At 38.9% G+C, this 21,234-nt stretch overlaps 1 protein-coding gene across 1 annotated transcript in view; it reads right to left on the reverse strand.

Annotated features, from left to right (window-relative positions):
• Positions 1-1,298: 1,298 nt before the first annotated feature.
• Positions 1,299-21,234, reverse strand: part of LOC124554140 (chymotrypsinogen B-like) — a 190,098-nt gene continuing 170,162 nt past the window's right edge. The window contains exon 5 of the mRNA XM_047128205.1: positions 1,299-1,476. Within this exon, the coding sequence (XP_046984161.1) occupies positions 1,309-1,476 (168 nt within the window). The 3' untranslated portion in view covers positions 1,299-1,308. The remainder of the gene's footprint in view (positions 1,477-21,234) is intronic.

A 21,234-nucleotide genomic window follows, 5' to 3' on the forward strand; every position in this document is an offset into this window, starting at 1 on the left:
ATTTGTGTGAAGCCCTCTGGCATGACTTCATCTTTATGTTCTGATAAGGCCATAGCCTGAAAAGTAAAATAAATTTTATTATAATCATTGTTTTACAATTTTGACAATGATTATTTGAGTTACTATGAGTAATCTGATTTATTAAATATATTTTGTCCTTGCACAAACTTCAACATTTTACATTTTTTGTTATTTATTTACGTGACAAATCTGAAACTTCAATTACGTGTTCAACCCCACCGCATTTGAGAAGCTCATTTCAAAAAGGTAACAAATCCGTAAAGTCAAATTTAACAAGAGAGACAGAAAAGTTTTACAACGACATCAGCATCAGAATATGTTTCATAGCTTTGTTGCTATATTGAGACAGATGTTGATACACATTATGCCAAGTATCTCTGTTAAATATCACATACAATGCCATGTAATCAAATGTCGGCCATATTGTGTGCGACATCGTTACCAAGACGAGTAGCGATTGGTCTCCAGGATTTGTTACTTATTGGAAGGGAAATAAGACTGAATTTGGTACTCCTCGCCATGAAGAGCAAGTCTTAAGGTGAAAAATATGATTAATATGGTTCGTTTTGCAATAAATAAGGGTTTTATTACATTGGTAACGGTTCTACGTAGTGATGCCATCTATTATCACATTTTTCAATTTTTCGTGTTTGATACCTTTTGGAAATGAGTTTATGATTTACAGTATCAAAATCATTGTAACATTGCCTCTTAATTTTAAGCCTTCTATCTGTGAAACCCACTTTCTGTGGAAGTGTCTGACGCTCTTTTCTAAACCTCTGTGAACGACAATTCCTTATGGAAGGGCGAAGGCATACAAGCTACCAGGCAGTAGAGGAGTGTTTAGTGATATAGTTTACAAAATTTTTATTTCAAAGTCTCCAGCACACTCTTTTACAAGTTTCCTCCCAGTATAACTTCTGCTGTGGCTGTGTGACCAAAGTTGCCTGTCTTTCAGAACTGAGGTACTTCTGCCCTCTCTCGCAACCTTGTCACACGTCGCCTCCATGTCTCGGGAGTGGTCCCGGACAGCAACCTCACCGTGGCTTCGCATGACATTGCACACACAGTGAGCGGCGATAACGGAAAAGGAGATGAATAAATATCTCCCCCCTTCCACCGAGAAATCCCAGTGTCCCAACAAGTCCATATTGTACGGTGGAAATGGTAGGTTAATGAATAACGACAGTAGATGTAAGGAGAAAATAGGAGCCGACACCTTGAGCAGACCGCCATCAAAGTCCCATAATCACTGAAGCAACTGTAATGACGTCTTTTGGCAGTTTCTCAGTCATCACGGATCTCGGCGGTTCTGGTGATCCATTCCATGTAGGCGGTCACTTTGGAGTAGGCGCCGGGTGTCTCGTCCGTGCAGGTGCGGTGGCAGAAGCTGGCCACACCCACCTGCAAGAGCTCTCCGTCGCTGTCGATGACGAGGGGGCCGCCGTGGTCTCCCTGCAATGCAGACACTTGTTTCCCCACAAACGCCCACTACACTTCTGTTACAAATGTTGAGAAGCGTTACGAACGGTACGGCACCTTGACCTGTATGAAGGATGCAGTAGGGGTACTGGAGGACTCTACGAAACCTGTGAGTTTACCGATAACACTAATGAAGGGCACAGACAAGGCAAACAGCCAGGGGTATTACGCAGCAGACTTACGACTGATTCCCAATAAAGAACTACACCTTCCAACAAATTTCTGTACTGCGCGATTCCAGGCGTCACAAGCGGATGTAATTGGGTTGACACTAGGTACGGCTTCATGCGTGACAATTCTTGGCATGGAGGTGGAAAACAGACTGAGGTGTAAGCAGCACGTGGATACGTTTAGTAGGAAGCCCATTTATCCTGCTCTACACACAGAAATCTCGCTTTGAGGCGATATGCAGACTGCATTCGTAACCCCCACTTCGAATCTTCGCACAGTAGAAACACTTTGCCTAATATTATAGGGAGATGCAGCTATGAAGAAGAAGCATCTACTCTGCGACTGTTTTACACTGATCAGGCAGAGGATTATGACCACCTCCCACAGTGAAGTTATTATATGCCGTCTGGTGGCGTTGTATGCGCTTGATGCAGTAACAAAAGTAGGTGAGTGGATCAGCCACGGATGGGGGATCACCCTATGTAAGACACGGGCTCAAAATTGGGTAATCCATTGTGACATGCGACTTTGACAAAGGGGAGATTATTATTGCGCAGAGCCTGTGAACTAGTATCTCTAAAACGGCGAAGCTGGTCGAATGTTCAAAACATCTACAGAAAGAGGTGCAAATACAGTGAGTGAAATTACCACTAGGCGCTAAATTGGTGGACGTCCATTACTCATCACAGAACATGGGGGTTTAGAGGCTTGTCTGCTCTGTAACAAGATACATGGTGGTCTGTGTGGCATCTCTGTCTAAATAGTACAGTGGTGGTGCACGCACAAGTGTTTCGAAGCACACCGATCATTGTACATTGTTGTACGTGGGCCTCCGCAGCAGACCACCCCTGCATGTTTGTACAGGGTGTTTCAAAAATGACTGGTATATTTGAAATGGCAATAAAAACTAAACGAGCAGCGATAGAAATACACCGTTTGTTGCAATATGCTTGGGACAACAGTACATTTTCAGGCGGATAAACTTTCGAAATTACAGTAGTTACAATTTTCAACAACAGATGGCGCTGCAAGTGATGTGAAAGATATAGAAGACAACGCAGTCTGTGGGTGCGCATTCTGTACGTCGTCTTCCTGCTGTAAGCGTGTGCTGTTCACAACGTGCAAGTGTGCTGTAGACAACATGGTTTATTCCTTAGAACAGAGGATTTTTCTGGTGTTGGAATTCCACCACCTAGAACACAGTGTTGTTGCAACAAGACGAAGTTTTCAACGGAGGTTTAATGTAACCAAAGGACCGAAAAGCGATACAATAAAGGATCTGTTTGAAAAATTTCAACGGACTGGGAATGTGACGGATGAACGTGCTGGAAAGGTAGGGCGACCGCGTACGGCAACCACAGAGGGCAACACGCAGCTAGTGCAGCAGGTGATCCAACAGCGGCCTCGGGTTTCCGTTCGCCGTGCTGCAGCTGCGGTCCAAATGACGCCAACGTCCACGTATCGTCTCATGCGCCAGAGTTTACACCTCTATCCATACAAAATTCAAACACGGCAACCCCTCAGTGCCGCTACCATTGCTGCACAAGAGATATTCGCTAACGATTTAGTGCACAGGATTGATGACGGCGATATGCATGTGGGCAGCATTTGGTTTACTGACGAAGCTTATTTTTACCTGGACGGCTTCGTCAATAAACAGAACTGGCGCATATGGGGAACCAAAAAGCCCCATGTTGCAGTCCCATCGTCCCTGCATCCTCAAAAAGTACTGGTCTGGGCCGCCATTTCTTCCAAAGGAATCATTGGCCCATTTTTCAGATCAGAAACGATTACTGCATCACGCTATCTGGACATTCTTCGTGAATTTGTGGCGGTACAAACTGCCTTAGACGACACTGCGAACACCTCGTGGTTTATGCAAGATGGTGCCCGGCCACATCGCACGGCCGACGTCTTTAATTTCCTGAATGAATATTTCGATGATCGTGTGATTGCTTTGGGCTACCCGAAACATACAGGAGGTGGCGTGGATTGGCCTCCCTATTCGCCAGACATGAACCCCTGTGACTTCTTTCTGTGGGGACACTTGAAAGACCAGGTGTACCGCCAGAATCCAGAAACAATTGAACAGCTGAAGCAGTACATCTCATCTGCATGTGATGCCATTCCGCCAGACACGTTGTCAAACGTTACGGGTAATTTCATTCAGAGACTACGCCATATTATTGCTACGCATGGTGGATATGTGGAAAATATCGTACTATAGAGTTTCCCAGACCGCAGCGCCATCTGTTGTTGAAAATTGTAACTACTGTAATTTCGAAAGTTTGTCCGCCTGAAAATTTACTGTTGTCCCAAGCATATTGCAACAAACGGTGTATTTCTATCGCTGCTCGTTTAGTTTTTATTGCCGTTTCAAATATACCGGTCATTTTTGAAACACCCTGTATATTGACCCAACGGCATCGTCAATTATGACTGAAGTGGGCGCGGTACCATCGGGATTGGACCGTCGATGTCAACGCGTCAGCTCTTCAGGTGAATCACATTCACCCTACGTTAGGTCGATGTTGGTGCGACCGTCGCATGCTATGGGAGACATTCTCCTCCACTTGAATGGGACCTGTGGTAGTAGTCGAAGACACGCTAACAGCTGCGAACCACCTGCATCCCTTCATTCTTGATATCTTCCTCGACGGCTATGTCGTCTTTCAGCAGTGCAATTGTCCGTCTCTCGGAGCCATAGCCTTGCTACAGTGGTCTGAGGAGCATTTAGTGAACTCACGTTGATGTCTCGGAGACTAAATTCGTCTGATGTAAGTCCTATGGAACCCATCTGGGTCGCTATCAGGCGCCATAACCATGTACGGAAAAGAGCGGCCCGTCATTGACGCGAATTACATGATCAGTGCATAGATATGTAATGGCAATACTTACACAACCTGTCAACACTGTCGGATCGCTGATACGCAGGATCAGTGATGTATTTCGTCCCAAATACGGACAAAAAAGCTATTAAGCAGGTGGTCATAATCTTTTGGCTCATCAGCGTATATCCGATATGATGGTCGAAGAATATTCCTACCTTGCCCTCAAAGACACTTTTTGACACTTCCCTAGAAAGTTTTCGTGACATTTATTGCGTCTCTGCTCACAAACATTTTCCTGCACTTCTGGTGCACTCTTTAGTAAGTCTAGTGAGTATGTGACCATTCACACCACTCATCTTCGTATGATCGCGATGATTCTTGCCATTCAAACGTAACATAGATCCCACACAACTGAGCAGTAATCAATTATGCGACCTACAAGTCATATGCAGTATCTTTTGTGGAGAATCTGCAGTTTGCAGGTATGGTAGCAATGAATCGCAGCCTACTATTTATGTAACCTAGAACTCGTTGTAACATAGCTACACACAACACTAAATATTTCTTTTATGAACGAAGAAATCTTTTAATTTTTCTTCATTTGTAAGAAAATTATTTTCATTAGTTTTAGATATTTGAGTAAATTGTTTCATACTGCAACTGTGTAGTCTCAAAAATATACACTGCTGGTCATCCAAAAAGCAACATCGAGAAGGAGCAGACATATCACAGCCAAACTGATTTGGGAGAAAACACGTTGTACAAAGATCATGTGACTGAAACTACAGAACGATGTAAAGTGATGAAGGTAATGAAATCAGTATTGAGTGTTGCTGCCATTGCTGGCTGTAGGCCGCTGCTACACGCCTCGGTATTGAAACAGAGAGGCTCCTAATGTATTATCGGTGTATAGCATTCCATGCTGCTTCCACATATTGCCGAAGTCGGTCTGATGAAGCAACGGATAGGTATCCCGAAGCATATGTTCTGCCGACGTTTTAGATGGGCGAGAGATTGGGTAGCACTGCAGTCCGATGGGGGATGAAGAAGTCTCGAACATTGCGTCCCACGTGTGGTCGCGCTTTATCCTGTTGGAATGTGGCCGTTTGCGAGCTCGTTTGAAGGTATGGGAGGTCAACAGGCTCCAACACTGCGGAGATATAAAGTTTGCCGGTTATTATACTGGCAATGCGTACTAGGAGGATGCGGGAGTGGAACCCGATACCAACCCAAACCATTATATACTGGGTTCAGAACCAGTCTGGCGATGCATATAGGAACAGCTCAAGAATCTCTCACCGCAGTGTCTCCGGACTCTAATCCGACCGCTGTGGCGGTGCAGGTAGAATCGGCGTTTGTCGGTAAAAACTACGTCGTTCTTTTCGGTTGTCCATGTCCACCCTTCGCTGCATCATTGCCTGCGCTAACGCCTGAGGCGTTGACTCACTGCTAAACGAAACAATGGACGCCTCGCCGACAGTCCACTCTGCTCCAAACGACGTGGTACAGCACGCGCGGACACTGTTTGTTGCGCAACAGACCGAATTTGTAGCAATATGGTTCGTGATGTAGCAGAGCGATCCATAACCGCCACGCACATAGCATGCAAGTCATCACATACATTGGTCCAAAGAGGTTGTTGCAATCGTTCCTGACGATCCGTTGTACCCTCTTGCAAATGGCAACTACAGACGCACATCTCAGTTGTTCGGTTCTGTCCGAAGTGATCACCGATTTCTCTGAAGGATAACCCAGGGGTATTGCATTTGGGTGGGCAGGGTATTGCATATGGGTGGGCAACAGTGCAGACGGGAATATATTGTTGCCACTGGTGACACACAACATCCTGAGCAAAGACACCATCGTAATATCAGACAACGCAACAACCTCGCAAGAAACTACACAGAAAAATGGAGTGGAGTGTTACAGTCCTGTTCATTGTACCCACACACGACGTGGTCCTAGCAACAAGAACGTCGGCTCCATCCTTCAAGATCTATATATTCGCAGACGACATGGTGGTGGGATCACACGATACAAATGAGCTACAGAAAGGAATAAATGCTCTTGGAACATGGGCCGAACACAACATACTGCAGATAAACGCAGATTGACTGTACACATGGTCTTCAGGAAAAAGAGGACGCCTATCCACGGAGGACAAAATGTACCTCAAACGAGAACCTCTACCAACTACGAACAGCTTCACATATCCTGGCGCAACGGTTGAGACGACAGCTCACTCATACAGAATCCAGACTACACAACGAGCAGCAGACGCAACCAAAGCCGTCTACGACATCAGGTCACTAAGCAAACTATCCCTGGATACAGCCATGGCCCTCTTCGAAGCCAAAGTCGTTCCTGTTCTAACATATGGAATAGAGATAACTTGGGAAAAGCTAAGCTATGGAGACCTGCTACGAATGGAAAAAGTGAAAGCCAGATTCCTGAAGGCAGCCCCGAAATTTCCAAGTACACCAAGTCAAGACTAGCGTAAGAACTCGCGAAAGTAGAGGACCTGAGATGGAAATGCCCTACACGGACCACTGGAAGAGAGTATGGCTAGAGATGGAGAAGATACAACCAGAGGTCTACTCTTCAGAGGCCATGATGAACAGAGCATCGACCGGCGCAAACCACGAACTGTCGCTGCACGGCTGGCGGTCCACGGCTACCATCACATAATCCGCAGGACGAAGACATACCAAGACCCGGACTCGATATGCATATGTGAAATCTGTGAAAAACATTGTGACCAATACCACGTTTTTTTTTTTTTTTTCATCAGTCTATTGACTGGTTTGATGCGGCCCGCCACGAATTCCTTTCCTGTGCTAACCTCTTCATCTCAGAGTAGCACTTGCAACCTACGTCCTCAATTATTTGCTTGACGTATTCCAATCTCTGTCTTCCTCTACAGTTTTTGCCCTCTACAGCTTCCTCTAGTACCATGGAAGTCATTCCCTCATGTCTTAGCAGATGTCCTATCATCCTGTCCCTTCTCCTTATCAGTGTTTTCCACATGTTCCTTTCCTCTCCGATTCTGCGTAGAACCTCCTCATTCCTTACCTTATCAGTCCACCTAATTTTCAACATTCGTCTGTAGCACCACATCTCAAATGCTTCGATTCTCTTCTGTTCCGGTTTTCCCACAGTCCATGTTTCACTACCATACAATGCTGTACTCCAGACGTACATCCTCAGAAATTTTTTCCTCAAATTAAGGCCGGTATTTGATATCAGTAGACTTCTCTTGGCCAGAAATGCCTTTTTTGCCATAGCGAGTCTGCTTTTGATGTCCTCCTTGCTCCGTCCGTCATTGGTTATTTTACTGCCTAGCTAGCAGAATTCCTTAACTTCATTGACTTCGTGACCATCAATCCTGATGTTAAGTTTCTCGCTGTTCTCATTTCTACTACTTCTCATTACCTTCGTCTTTCTCCGATTTACTCTCAAACCATACTGTGTACTCATTAGACTGTTCATTCCGTTCAGCAGATCATTTAATTCTTCTTCACTTTCACTCGGGATAGCAATGTCATCAGAGAATCGTATCATTGTTATCCTTTCACCTTGTATTTTAATTCCACTCCTGAACCTTTCTTTTATTTCCATCATTGCTTCCTCGATGTACAGATTGAAGAGTAGGGGCGAAAGGCTACAGCCTTGTCTTACACCCTTCTTAATACGAGCACTTCGTTCTTGATCGTCCACTCTTATTATTCCCTCTTGGTTGTTGTACATATTGTATATGACCCGTCTCTCCCTATAGCTTACCCCTACTTTTTTCAGAATCTCGAACAGCTTGCACCATTTTATATTGTCGAACGCTTTTTCCAGGTCGACAAATCCTATGAAAGTGTCTTGATTTTTCTGTAGCCTTGCTTCCATTATTAGCCGTAACATCAGAATTGCCTCTCTCGTCCGTTTACTTTTCCTAAAGCCAAACTGATCGTCACCTAGTGCATTCTCAATTTTCTTTTCCATTCTTCTGTATATTATTCTTGTAAGCAGCTTCGATGCATGAGCTGTTAAGCTGATTGTGCGATAATTCTCGCACTTGTCAGCTCTTGCCGTCTTCGGAATTGTATGGATGATGCTTTTCCAAAAGTGAGATGGTATATCGCCAGACTCATATATTCTACACACCAACGTGAATAGTCGTTTTGTTGCCACTTCCCCCAATAATATTAGAAATTCTGATGGAATGTTATCTAACCCTTCTGCCTTATTTGACCGTAAGTCCTCCAAAGCTCTTTTAAATTCCGATTCTAATACTGGATCCTCTATCTCTTCTAAATCGACTCCTGTTTCTTCTTCTATCACATCAGACAAATCTTCACCCTCATAGAGGCTTTCAATGTATTCTTTCCACCTATCTGCTCTCTCCTCTGCATTTAACAGTGGAATTCCCGTTGCACTCTTAATGTTACCACCGTTGCCTTTAACGTCACCAAAGGTTGTTTTGACTTTCCTGTATGCTGAGTCTGTCGTTCCGACAATCATATCTTTTTCGATGTTTTCACATTTTTCCTGCAGCCAGTTCGTCTTAGCTTCCCTGCACTTCCTATTTATTGCATTCCTCAGCGACTTGTATTTCTGTATTCCTGATTTTCCCGGAACATGTTTGTACTTCCTCCTTTCACGTACGAACGTGTAAAAACCGTGGGAAAGCGATCATAGACCTCTGTGTTAAGTAATGTATCTCAATATGCACAACTTGTGCACAATAAAGTTTACTATGTATTATGATGTGTGCATCATTTTGCTAAGGGTCATAGTCATTGTGGTACTTTCGTGGAAGTAAGACACTGCACGAAATTCGAAAAAGTTTGCAATGAAAAATATGGCTCACTATGCTTTTGGCGGATATTACACACTACGTTACTGCCTATGAAACGTAGCTAAGATACTGACTTTTTCTTTAGACTTGGCTGGAGGTCTCTATCTGTCACCAATCTCGAGAAAATTGATCTGACGTGGTGCACTCATTTGCGCTCGTACCACGCCAGGGATAAAGCCAAGTGAAATATCTGCAACATTCCTCATATTTCGTAAACGGTTTTATATATCGAAATGAGATTTTCGCAAATGACAGCACACAAAGAGGACAGTATTTTACTGTATGGTTATTACGCAAAACTTCATTATCTACCATCTTATTGCACTAACTACAGACTATTATGATCAAAGAATGTAATTTTTAAGGGCCATCTATACCTGGTGAAAGATAAATGCCACGGGTTTTGTAACAACATAGGTGAAGTCATTAACATCTACTTTGGACCGAGGTTTTGCTTTTTCATAAGCCGCTGACATTATTTGTCCTCAGTTCCTTACTTAATACACTTAATAAACCACTGTTTCAGAATTCTCGTTCAGCTGTGTCTGTACAACATGTTAGTGAGGTCAGACTCTGTAAATTCGACTGAGGTTTGGCAAAACAAGAAAATTTTAACAGGGAAATAACAGAAAAGTGCAGGTTTTACTGAAAATTCCCCATTCGTGACTCTTCTCTGAAAGTTACAAATGCTTAACAAACCAGACGAAAACAAATCGCTGCATTTCTGGGTTCAAATGGTTCAAATGGCTCTGAGCACTATGTGACTCAACTTCTGAGGTCATTAGTCCCCTAGACCTTAGAACTACTTAAACCTAACTAACCTAAGGACATCACACACATCCATGCCCGAGGCAGGATTCGAACCTGCGACCGCAGCAGCAGCGCGGTTCCAGACTGAAGCGCGTAGAACCGTATTTTTTGTGTAATTGTTTTTAGCTACTAACTAATGAAGAGATGATAGATCTTTTTGAATGTCATCATGCAAGTGCGGGCATGCTGGGGCCCCACTTAACATTTCCCAAAAAATGTTATTGTAGGCTTCAGTTTAGAACGACACTTCCCCTCCAGCGTTCAGCGTTTCCCCGACAGCGTTCTGAGCGCCCCCCCCCCCCCCCCCACCAACACCACCGCCACCACCACTGCCTCTCTCTCCACGCTCCCCCAGTTGACTCCACATTAATTTGGGCGTACTATACATCCCAGTGTTGCAGAAAACTTAGGACTCCCTACCACACGCACTGCAGCCAATGGTACGAAGACATCAGTCAACAGTGAATATTATACTGTGGATGATCTGTTGCCAATCAGTTTCTAGCTTTATGAGTTTCCTTGTCTAGTCACTAAATGGAGTCTATCATATAGTCACATATTAACAACAGTCAAGTCCAAATTCGAAAAATGTGTCGTCAATGAAGCACAATGTTGGAGCTGAAGCAATTATTATGAACACCGACATGGAAGAAGAAAAATTGTGATCTTTTGGACAAGCTTGCCGCCGTTTCTGCAGCCATCGAATATTCCAGAACATACAAACATCAGAAATTCCGAAATTCGACCATAACTGACTAATACCACATAACAGACAACTTTCCAGCACTTGTGTTTGAACAACTGGTGACCTGCAGCAAGTCAACCAGCTACTCTAACCACTGCACCACACTACATGCTCCAGAGCTCACACCATTGCTCGCTCTCCAGGAGAAACAGTGACCAGCAGAACACATGGAGCTAACCACAGAGCCCTGGATATAGATATTGTCTTGGTGCTCTGTATGCCAGCAATGGCGAACCCTCCATTCTGGTTGTGCTGTTGCATCTTATTCACTATGATGATCCTCAAAGTGCAACTCAGCATTACAGTACAGCTCCGTACAGAGGACATAGACGACGTCACTGCATTTTTGTCTTTTTGAGTAAGGGTCAGAATCCTTGACTTCATTTGTGACCTCTGATAAACAACGAAGGATACCACACAGCCCAAACTAGCACTTTAGTAACTTGTTTGACAGTCTCACTTCTAGCACAGGCGTGAAAATCCACATGAAGTCACCTGAGTTCTACCTCGCTGGTAAGTGCTTGGCGTTACTGTGCTCTTGGTTCTTCTCCTGGGTGTCCAGGGTCCATATGCGAGCCAGACGCCTTGCTTCTTCTGTCTCTGTGATGAGGTGTTTCATGTATGCAGGAAGGCATTAGTGTTTAACATCCCGTCGACAGTGAGGTCATTAGAGATGGACGACAAGCTCGGATTAGGGAAGGATGGAGAAGGCAAGCAGCCATGGCCTTTTGCAGGAACCACCTGGCATTTGCCTGATGCAGGTTAGGTAAATCACAGGAAACCTAAATCAGGAAGGATGGGCACATGTCGGAATCATGTGCTAACACCTGCAGTAACTCATATGGTAGTTTCTTGTAGTCATACTGAGTATTGTCAGGTTAAAATGGGATAGTGTATCCACTGTTCTTTCGCACTCACTATTGTGGAGTTGAAATAACACTGTGAAGCCAGTAGTATCTTGCTTCGACATGTCATATGTGTGTGATGTGTTTGTTCAAAACTGACAAACATAGAGGAAATCGAGTTCATACAAGTTGTGAATATATAAATACTAGATTTGTAGGAGAGCTAATTTGTAAGGTGTTCTGTGTGGTCATTCGTGCCTGAGTGGGAAGCAGTTGACATTCTGTGGACCATATTGCAATGTGAAATTCATTTTGACATTAGTCTCAGGTCGTAAAAGGTTCAGCAGTCAGAGATTAGCACTTGGGGTGCATCTTACTTAAAAATAATGTCTTCTACAAGGAACATTGCAACTTCTGGAGCTTTGACAGTCAACAGAGCTTTGGTGACAGTGTGGTGGAATAGATGAAAATTGCTAATCGTCCCCTCGCACCCCCACCATGTGGGGCGATCAGCAATCTACTACATCCAATATTATTCCCCTTTATCTTAACCCTTACAACCTCCTTTTAAAAAATAAATTCAACAAAATATAATCAATAAATTTAAATTTAAATTAATTTAACCAGATATAAAATAATTATACATTTTAACACAGAATAAAAATGATTGAAATCAGCTACATATAAATTTTGACCTAAACAAAGAAACCTCACACATGAAAAAAATTTAAAATTTTGAGAAGAAAGGAATAAAAATATTTATAAATTTAAAAATATTTCTTTATATGAATGGATTCATTTCTAAATCAACTCAAGCTTTCTAATTTTTCAAAAAATTAATGAGTTTGACTTAAATTTTTATGTATATTATTGGTTGTGAATATTTAAATACAACATACAGTGAAAAAGTTTGTGTGGGGCTTAGTAATGAATTTAGAATTATTTTGGAAAACAGATATAATAAATAAATTAATTATATAATTTTTAATTACAAACGAATAGAAACAAATAAAAATAATGAGTTCAATGATGTGCAATTCACTAGATGAACACCATAAGTATTTCACTAAGTGAAGTATCATCTAAAATTCAGTTTTTATAAATGCAATAGATAATTTTTAAACTGAAAATTGTAAGTCTAATAAAAGTATAAAATCAATTTTTTCATTTTTAAAAAAATTTATAATTTTTTATTTTTCATTTTTAAAATCTAATAATTTTCCATCTTACGAACTAACTCTTTCACCACTCTAGTATTCAAATATTCACCAGTGTTTTCTTTTCACCACTCTAGTATTCAAATATTCACCAATGTTTTCTTTTTTAAACATCTACTAAATTGTGTTATATTACAAATTAGCTCTCCTACAAATCTAGTATTCAAATATTCACAACTTGTATGAATTCGATTTCCTCCTTTTCTGTAAAAACCAATAATTTCTTTATTTTTCATTTCTTTTTAACATATTAAATATTTTATTTTTTGAACCTAATAATTTTTTTCCTTTTCAATAAGGGAGCAATTGAACAATCTCACAAAGCTCAACTTCCCCACTGTTTACTTGATCTCATTCTTTTTTTCTATACAGCCTTTATATAACCATATTAATTCCTCTTCCATTTTACATTCACCATGTTCAAGAACAGATGGTAAAATGTCTTCATAAACACCATCTTGGAATTCTTCAGCTAACTGCTTTTATTATATTCTTAAATTCTAGAAGTTAAACACATCTTTTGCTTTAAACCAATGATCATTTTTTCATTAACGATAATTAAAACTTATTTATTATTAGATGTAAGCATGTTGTTGACAAGCTCTATGAATTGGTCCACTTACTAGAAAAATTTTTTATTATAATTTTTGTATTTTTAGATGATTCTTTTTTATATTCTAATTTTTTTATTTTCGATTTTCAATACATGAAAGCCATCGAATCTAAGATTTGTAAAAACTACAGGCTTGAGAAAATAACCAAATATTTTACTTCACAAAACTATACAAAATATGGTTATAGAACAATTTGTATACTATGTTTATATAAATACCATTAAGAAATATATAATAAAAATCAAATTCTTTATATGGCGGAAAATATGTTTTTAAACATTATTACATAGAAAGAGAACATTATAATAATTGTTAATTCTATCAGCATTAGCTAAAAAGTATTTTTCTATGTAAATGGGTCTCTCTACAGTTTTGGAAGAGTTAGATAATCGTAAGAAAAATATATTTAAAAAGAAACATTGAACTGACAAATGTACAAAAATGGTACTATCACATATATATTCAGCATTGAGAAATGTGATAAAAAGAGTTTTTCACGATTTCTGGAAATTACAAGTTAAAAACTAATTATGATAGTTTTAGAGTATGCCTTAGACATATTAGTTTATTTCTTAATGAAAAACATAAATATATTAAATGTGAATTTTACAAAAATTAATCCAATCTTTTAATTGCATAATTTCAATATGGTACTGTGTCTATTTCATTTTCTAAAACATATCTTTTACTATCATGAGGATTGAAAAATTATTTATCAGTCGCAAGAGAATAATTTTCGTGGTTAAAGCTTTGCATTAAATTCATAGTTCTATTTACTACTTATTGTAAAATTTATTTTTTTGTTAATTAAACAATGTATAATCTGAAACCTAATTTTACTATTAAAGGCAAATTTATTCACTCCTTTTAATTTTTTCTTTTCCTCATCACCAACTTTAAAAGCTTACATTTTTGCTCTTAAACTGCAAAATTCTTCTATAATTTTACCAATATATTAATTTTTCAATTTTTCTAACACTTTTTTATTAATCTTAGGTACATTATAAATATTATTTTGTGCATAATCACTAGTATCAAAATAATCAGTTTTTATCTCTATAGCTTCATAAAAAACTTCAGTTTCTAAATCATAGATATATCTGTCCATATCCTGATAACAAAGATCAATATTTTCTCCATATTTTGGTTTTATAATGTTACAGTTAAAATTTTACGTTAATTCTTTTGATAAATTAAGTATAAACATTTCAATATAAATGAGATTTATAGTATTAAACAAAATGTTATGTTTATTCATATGGATAACAACTAAACTAGTGGTGCAGGGTACCCTCCACCATGCAACATACAGTGACTCAAGGAGTATCTATGTAGATGTAGATACATATGTAAATGTTCTGTTTGTTTGCCAAAACTAATATTTCTCTTTCATTATTTGGTATTAAGTCCAGCTCGTTTTCATTGTAACCAAGCTCTTTCACAAAGAGGTGATAATTATAGTCATATAAATTATTGATCATCATGATGAGCTTTCTTTCTTTTTTGTATAATGTTTTCTACACACAGAACCGATTTCAGTTTTATTCTGTCTTGATTGTTCTTCAAAAGTGAAAGGTTTCATTTCTTATTCTTCAGAATCAAGTTGCCCAATTTAATCAGCTTTTTTTTCATATTTTCAATAAAAATTTTATGACAGCTGGGACCTCTATACATGAATGGATATTTCTAGTATTGATTTATATATTTAATATAATAACAAAAACCACTTGGTTCACATTTTTATTATTTTATAGCATAAGATTGATATTAAATTTTTGAATTTTAATTCGATTTGATTTATTTGTTCGTTGTTGGGTTACACATATCATTCGATTCTCTGTACAGAAACCATTAGAACTATCATCAGCTGCTACTTCTAAATTTTTTAAATTACGTGTTATAACAAGCTTCCAAAAACTCCATAAATCAAAAAAGTAACTCTTTGAGCACACTTATGATTTTCAGATTTCATGTATTTACCTTTTCCTGGTAGTTCTACATTTAATGATTATTATTTAAACAATTTTTGAGCGATTATATAATTTTCCCTTACTACTAAAATGTTATAAATTTAAATGACAAATTTATTTTAGATATCCATTTTTATTAATGTGTCTTGAAATATGTTCAGATAAAGCTTTTATTCAACGGTAGTGTGAATAGTATAAATTAAAATATAAATTTAAATATTGTAATCTAATATGTTTTTAATTAAATTACTGTACCTTTTATGGGTTTACTTTAAATTTTTAGGAAATGAATAAACAGTAATAGATACATTAATTTGAGTCTCTCATTTTGAAATATTGTTATTTTGAAAAGGAAACGAAATATTACACCTTATTTCTTCAAGCTCTGTATAAATTTCTTGTAATTACATATTCTATTTAGATTTTTACATTTCTTTCTGCCAATGACAATGTGTGTTACTTGATCCTACCTTAAATTATGTGTACACAATTTCAACAACCAGCTCGGCCACTTTCATAAAACGATCGCAAAATTCGAATTCGGAAAGTCCAGAGAGCTGGATTTAATGCTGAAGCTATAGTCCATAGAAAACATCTTTGATCATTGTTTTTAACTTTACTTTATGCTTGTTTTTCTTTTGTTTTTTCTGGTGTAGACCTCTTAATGGAACATATCTGTGAATTGCTACTTGTACTTCAGTAATAATATTTAATGTACAAGCAAAACCTCAAGCTTGATAATTAAACATTTGTCTCAAAGTATTTTCTTTCCTTTCTTAAACTTTTAAAATATAATTTTGCATAGTAATCCCATAATTTTGAGTTTGATGCCCAAATTGCAAAACTTTCGCGTTTGACTTCATTTTGTACTCATAATAAATTATAAAATCTATATTCAGTCCATTACATAATTTTAAATCTCGGTCAGCTACATTCATAATTTTGGTTTCGATACAAGAGAAGTGATTAGTGTCAACGAAGTTCACACTATTTTCGAAATTAATAGTTTTTAATCATTTTAACTTCTTTATCAGCTAAATATTATTTCACTGTTTTACCAAAAACATAGTAGAAAAAGTAAATATTTCTATTAATGATTTAGCTTCATCATTTTTTAAAACATCATCACTTTCTCAATGTGATCATCTCCAGCTTTTTCTTTTGCTGTTTTTCTGATAGATGATAATGTGTTTAACTTTAAAATTAATTAAATTTGCTTTCCTTAATTTATGATATCACCTTAAATTACTTAATTTGCAGTAGTTATGAAGTTGAGCAACTGTCAGACTGTTTAATTGCTCCCTTATATATAAGGAAAAAAGTTTTATACTTAAAAAATAAAAATTTAATATATTAAAATAAAAATAAGAAATTTATTACGTTTTTAAAAAAAAATAGAGTTTATTGTTGGTTTTGAATATACAATTAATGGATTTTTGGGAGAGCTAATGTGTAATATAAAAACTTTATAAGATTTTAGAAAATGGAAAGTTGCAAATATTTGAAAACTAAATTGGTGAGAGGGCTATTTTAAAAATAAAAACAAAACATTATTAGTTTTTAAAAATGAAAAACGATTTTATATTTTTAAAAGTTTATGCCTTTTATTTTAAAAATTCTGTATTTTATTGCTACAAACTGAATTCTAGATTGTATTTCACATAGTTAAAACTTACGCAGTTCATGTAGTGTGCTCCAGATCATGAAACTCACTGTTTTTTGTTTCTCTTCCTTAATAATTTAGTTTAGCATCTCCTTATTCTAAATAATTAAAATGATATTCACTAACTAGTTTATTATATCTGTTTGGCTAAATAATTCATTATTAAGGTCCATACAGTTTTTTCACCATATCTAGTATTAAAATATTTACAGCCAGTGATATACATAATCATAATTTAATTCCAACTCCTTAAATATTTTGAAAGAATTCGAATTGTTGAGCTTCTTAAGAAATGAATCCATTTATTTACAGAAAAATTTTTAAACTTTTTTCATGCATGAGATTTTTTTATTCAGTTGAAAATTTATATTTAACTGATTTTCATACATTTTTATACTCAGTTAAAACTGTGCTGAACTAGTTTTCAGATTATTTTATATTCGGTTAAAATGTATAAGTTTTCCGATTTTTATTTAGTTTACTTCATTATATATTAAATTTTTTTGTTTAAAGGAGATTAGAGTTTTTAATGAAGGTAAAGAAAAGATCATATATATTAGATGATCACCCCACCAGTTTGGGCCAGATTTGTAGCTTTCATCTACTTATTGAGTGAGATAGTCAGTGCAGACTATTAGCCATCAATTCCAGTTTGTCGACTCCTAGAACCTCCCCAAGAAGTCAGTTCATGAGAGTGGTACCAGACGGCCAAGAGGTAATTGTAGCACATGTTTCTGTTGCTGGCATTCCTTACAGTGGCTCACATAGTGCCTGTCAGATCAGTAGAGACAAGGCCAGTGAGACCTGCGTCTGATACTGCCTAGAGTCTTCCCTGATTCCAGTTGTCCGTATGTTGGACTGTTGTAGAAAAACTGCAGGGTAGCTAGCTGCAGGTCTGGGACATCCAACTGGAGATGGTGGCTGCAACAGATCATAGTTTCTGTCACAAAATGATCCAACTATTTATTGGACTTCTTCTTTTGTCAGTAACTCCTTGTTTAAGATAGTATGGTTTTCAGCAGACCTGGATCTTCCCTTGTTCAGCATTCATGCCATTTAAAGCAGTGATGACTGAGATTTCGTTCACACTGCTATGTCCTGCCAAGTTATTCCTTGAGAGACAATCAGCGTCCTTGTGATCCATCTGTTTTGTATACCACTGAGACTTGGCACTCTTGCAGCCTCAGTGTCCATTTCATCAGTCGATCTGGCACATCCCTCAGACTGGTGACCCAGCATAGAGAGCGATGGTCTGTCATAATGATGAATGGTTTGCAAACTAAAGAAGGCAGAAACGTGTCGATTGCCTATTCTACTACAAAGTAATTTTTATTGGTTGCAGAGTAACTCATCTCTGAGTGGGAAAGTACTCTGGAAGCATCCTCCTTAATTTGCACTAAAGCTGCACCTATCCCATAATCTCTAGTGTCAGCGTGCATATCTGTCTTAGTATTCTCGTCATAAATGTTAGGATTAGACAAGATGATGTTAATGTCGCCTTACGGACAGGGAAAGCTCTTCCTGTTTGTGCATGAACCAAGGTATGCAAACACACAGATGGACATTTTCATCCTTCTTCAGAACACTCTGTTCCCACTGGCTAATGCAGGGGACAGCGAAGCGCAACCACTCGCCATATTGAATCTTCTCCGAGAATATTTGCAGACGCTGTCCAACACGTATTGAGTACTAGTTCCCTATTCAGCCTCCCACAGGGCGACATGGTTAGGTCAACTACAGCCTCGTACCCCACCTGTCCATTATGACAGGCTCAGTGACAGCTCACGCCATAAGTCAGGAACGTCTATCCATTCTGGCGACTGGTTATCTTCTCCACGCACCCAGACACCAAGCAGAGTCGTTCTAGAAAACCAGTCACACATTTATCGGTGTAATTACAAATATATTTCGGTCGCAGCTCCAATCCGGTTATATTAGACACTGAACGAAATATTGGAAACAGTCACTATGACGTCTGTGGCTCTGGAAATATCAGTGTCACACGTATATCTGTATCCTCCTTGTGACTGAACATAATTTTCCATGTAAAATGTATCATACCCCTTATGCTATCACTACGCTGAAATTGCAATTTACGGCATCAAGTCTATACCTCCCGTATGAACGGTCAAAGCCCCATTGACATCATTTTTTTGCACATGTCAGAACACTGACCACAGTAACTTCACACTCCAGCAGATACGTATTTCAGACTAGCAGCGCAATTATCGTTTATATGTGCACAGTGTCCGGAAAATTTTTTGTATGCCGCCACTCACACAAGTAACGTGTCTCGATTCTCCTCAGCTCTAGGAGATTGTTTGATGTTTTTGCCTTCCAGCCAATCAGATTCGAGAACAGATTCCAGGTATTTTCAGCCAGCTCTTCTCTAGGTGTTGCATCCTGCCAAGACTCTCTCAAAGCACAGGCGTCCCACACTATGTGATAATCATGGAAGAAAGGGTTGGACGTCATCACCGATGTGGATTTGTGTACAGTGATAAACATCACAGTCGATAGTGCGACAAAGGACATGTGAGAATGTGCTTAGATGAGCTGATGAGAGCACTTTCTGCGCATCCGTGATGTTACAGCCATACTGCCTGCCCTGTTTGTACAGGTATACTATAGCAGATCCAGTTGAACCCTTCCGTTGCTATATTGTGCAGCTGTTTACGAAACGAATCTGTCACCCCTTACTTATAAATGTGTTGAAATCACAATTCCCCGCGTAAAATGTACCCCGCCCCCATCTTTTCACCTACACATACGTAAATTTTTACAGGAATAGTAGTCTGATCACTACCCACACACTCTTGGTGAAATGTCGCAGCACTAACTACACTAACTTCACACTCCAGCAGCATAACATTCCCGACCAGTGGCGTGATTATCATTTATAGGCACAACAGTAGCGAAACACTATCACCTCACGTCCCTATCACATATATAAAATTCTCTCAAAATCCCATCACATTTCGAGAGCACTGTTCCACAGATAGAAGGCTGTCTAGGCATCCATCCGTCACTGACTAGGTACACAGCTATCACAACGAGAAAAATGGCACACTAACTTAGAGGATGTAATTCACAGCAATGCACAGTGTACACAGACTGCCCAAAGAAATTCAAAAGCATAACACTTACAACTCATCGACATCGATGACTGTTAGTAAACATCCCTCTTTATATGTCCTAGTCTCCAATATCGTATTCTTATGATTACCGCGCTAGAAATACGATAGCGTAAAAGTGTAGGAGTCTTCACTGACCGGACAGTGTCTTTCTCTCTCCCCCTCCCCCCCTCCGTCTCTCCGTTACTGTCGCCTGTACTGGAGGAACACCATATCCCACAGACCGTTAGTCACAATAGAGGGTTCTTGTGTTGTTGTTTCTTAAGCATAAGCAGACTGATCCGTTGTTGTCTGCTGTAAAACATCGAAGAAGTATATGACTACAGCTTCATACACAGCCATACATCTACCATGAATTTGTGATATGTGTCAGGTGCTAAACCCACATTAACACGTTCCGTTACATTGGCTCTCATAGAAAGTTGGACATTGCATGGTGTAAGCTTAAATGCTTAGCAGCACACAGAGTGGTTGAAATAAGAGACAGAGGACGTGTTTCTTATTAACAGAAAAGTGGAAGCCATCGCAGCATTTGGAAGCTAGAAGAGTTAGCGGCATTGTGGAGCGTTTCGAAACAGCTGTCTGAAGGTTATGACCTTTCAGTTTCATCTTCCACAGTGACGAAGTAGCAGACGTCACGATGTTTCGTTTTCGGAGATACCAAGAGCATGGATTCCTCATATTGGTGGTGCACACTGCAAGAAGCTATATGATGGCTGTTTTAGTTGTTCTAACTGGTGGTCATTCTGACCTCCAAATCATTGGACACTCGATCTATAGACTTGCAATGTATAACCAGATGTGGAAAAGGGGTATTCTGCAGGACTTAAACCAATAGACCAGTCAGTTGTCAGTCCGACCAGTGGAGGAATGGAATGATTTTCA

This window comes from Schistocerca americana, chromosome 11, assembly GCF_021461395.2.
Source record: "Schistocerca americana isolate TAMUIC-IGC-003095 chromosome 11, iqSchAmer2.1, whole genome shotgun sequence".
NCBI lineage: Eukaryota > Metazoa > Arthropoda > Insecta > Orthoptera > Acrididae > Schistocerca > Schistocerca americana.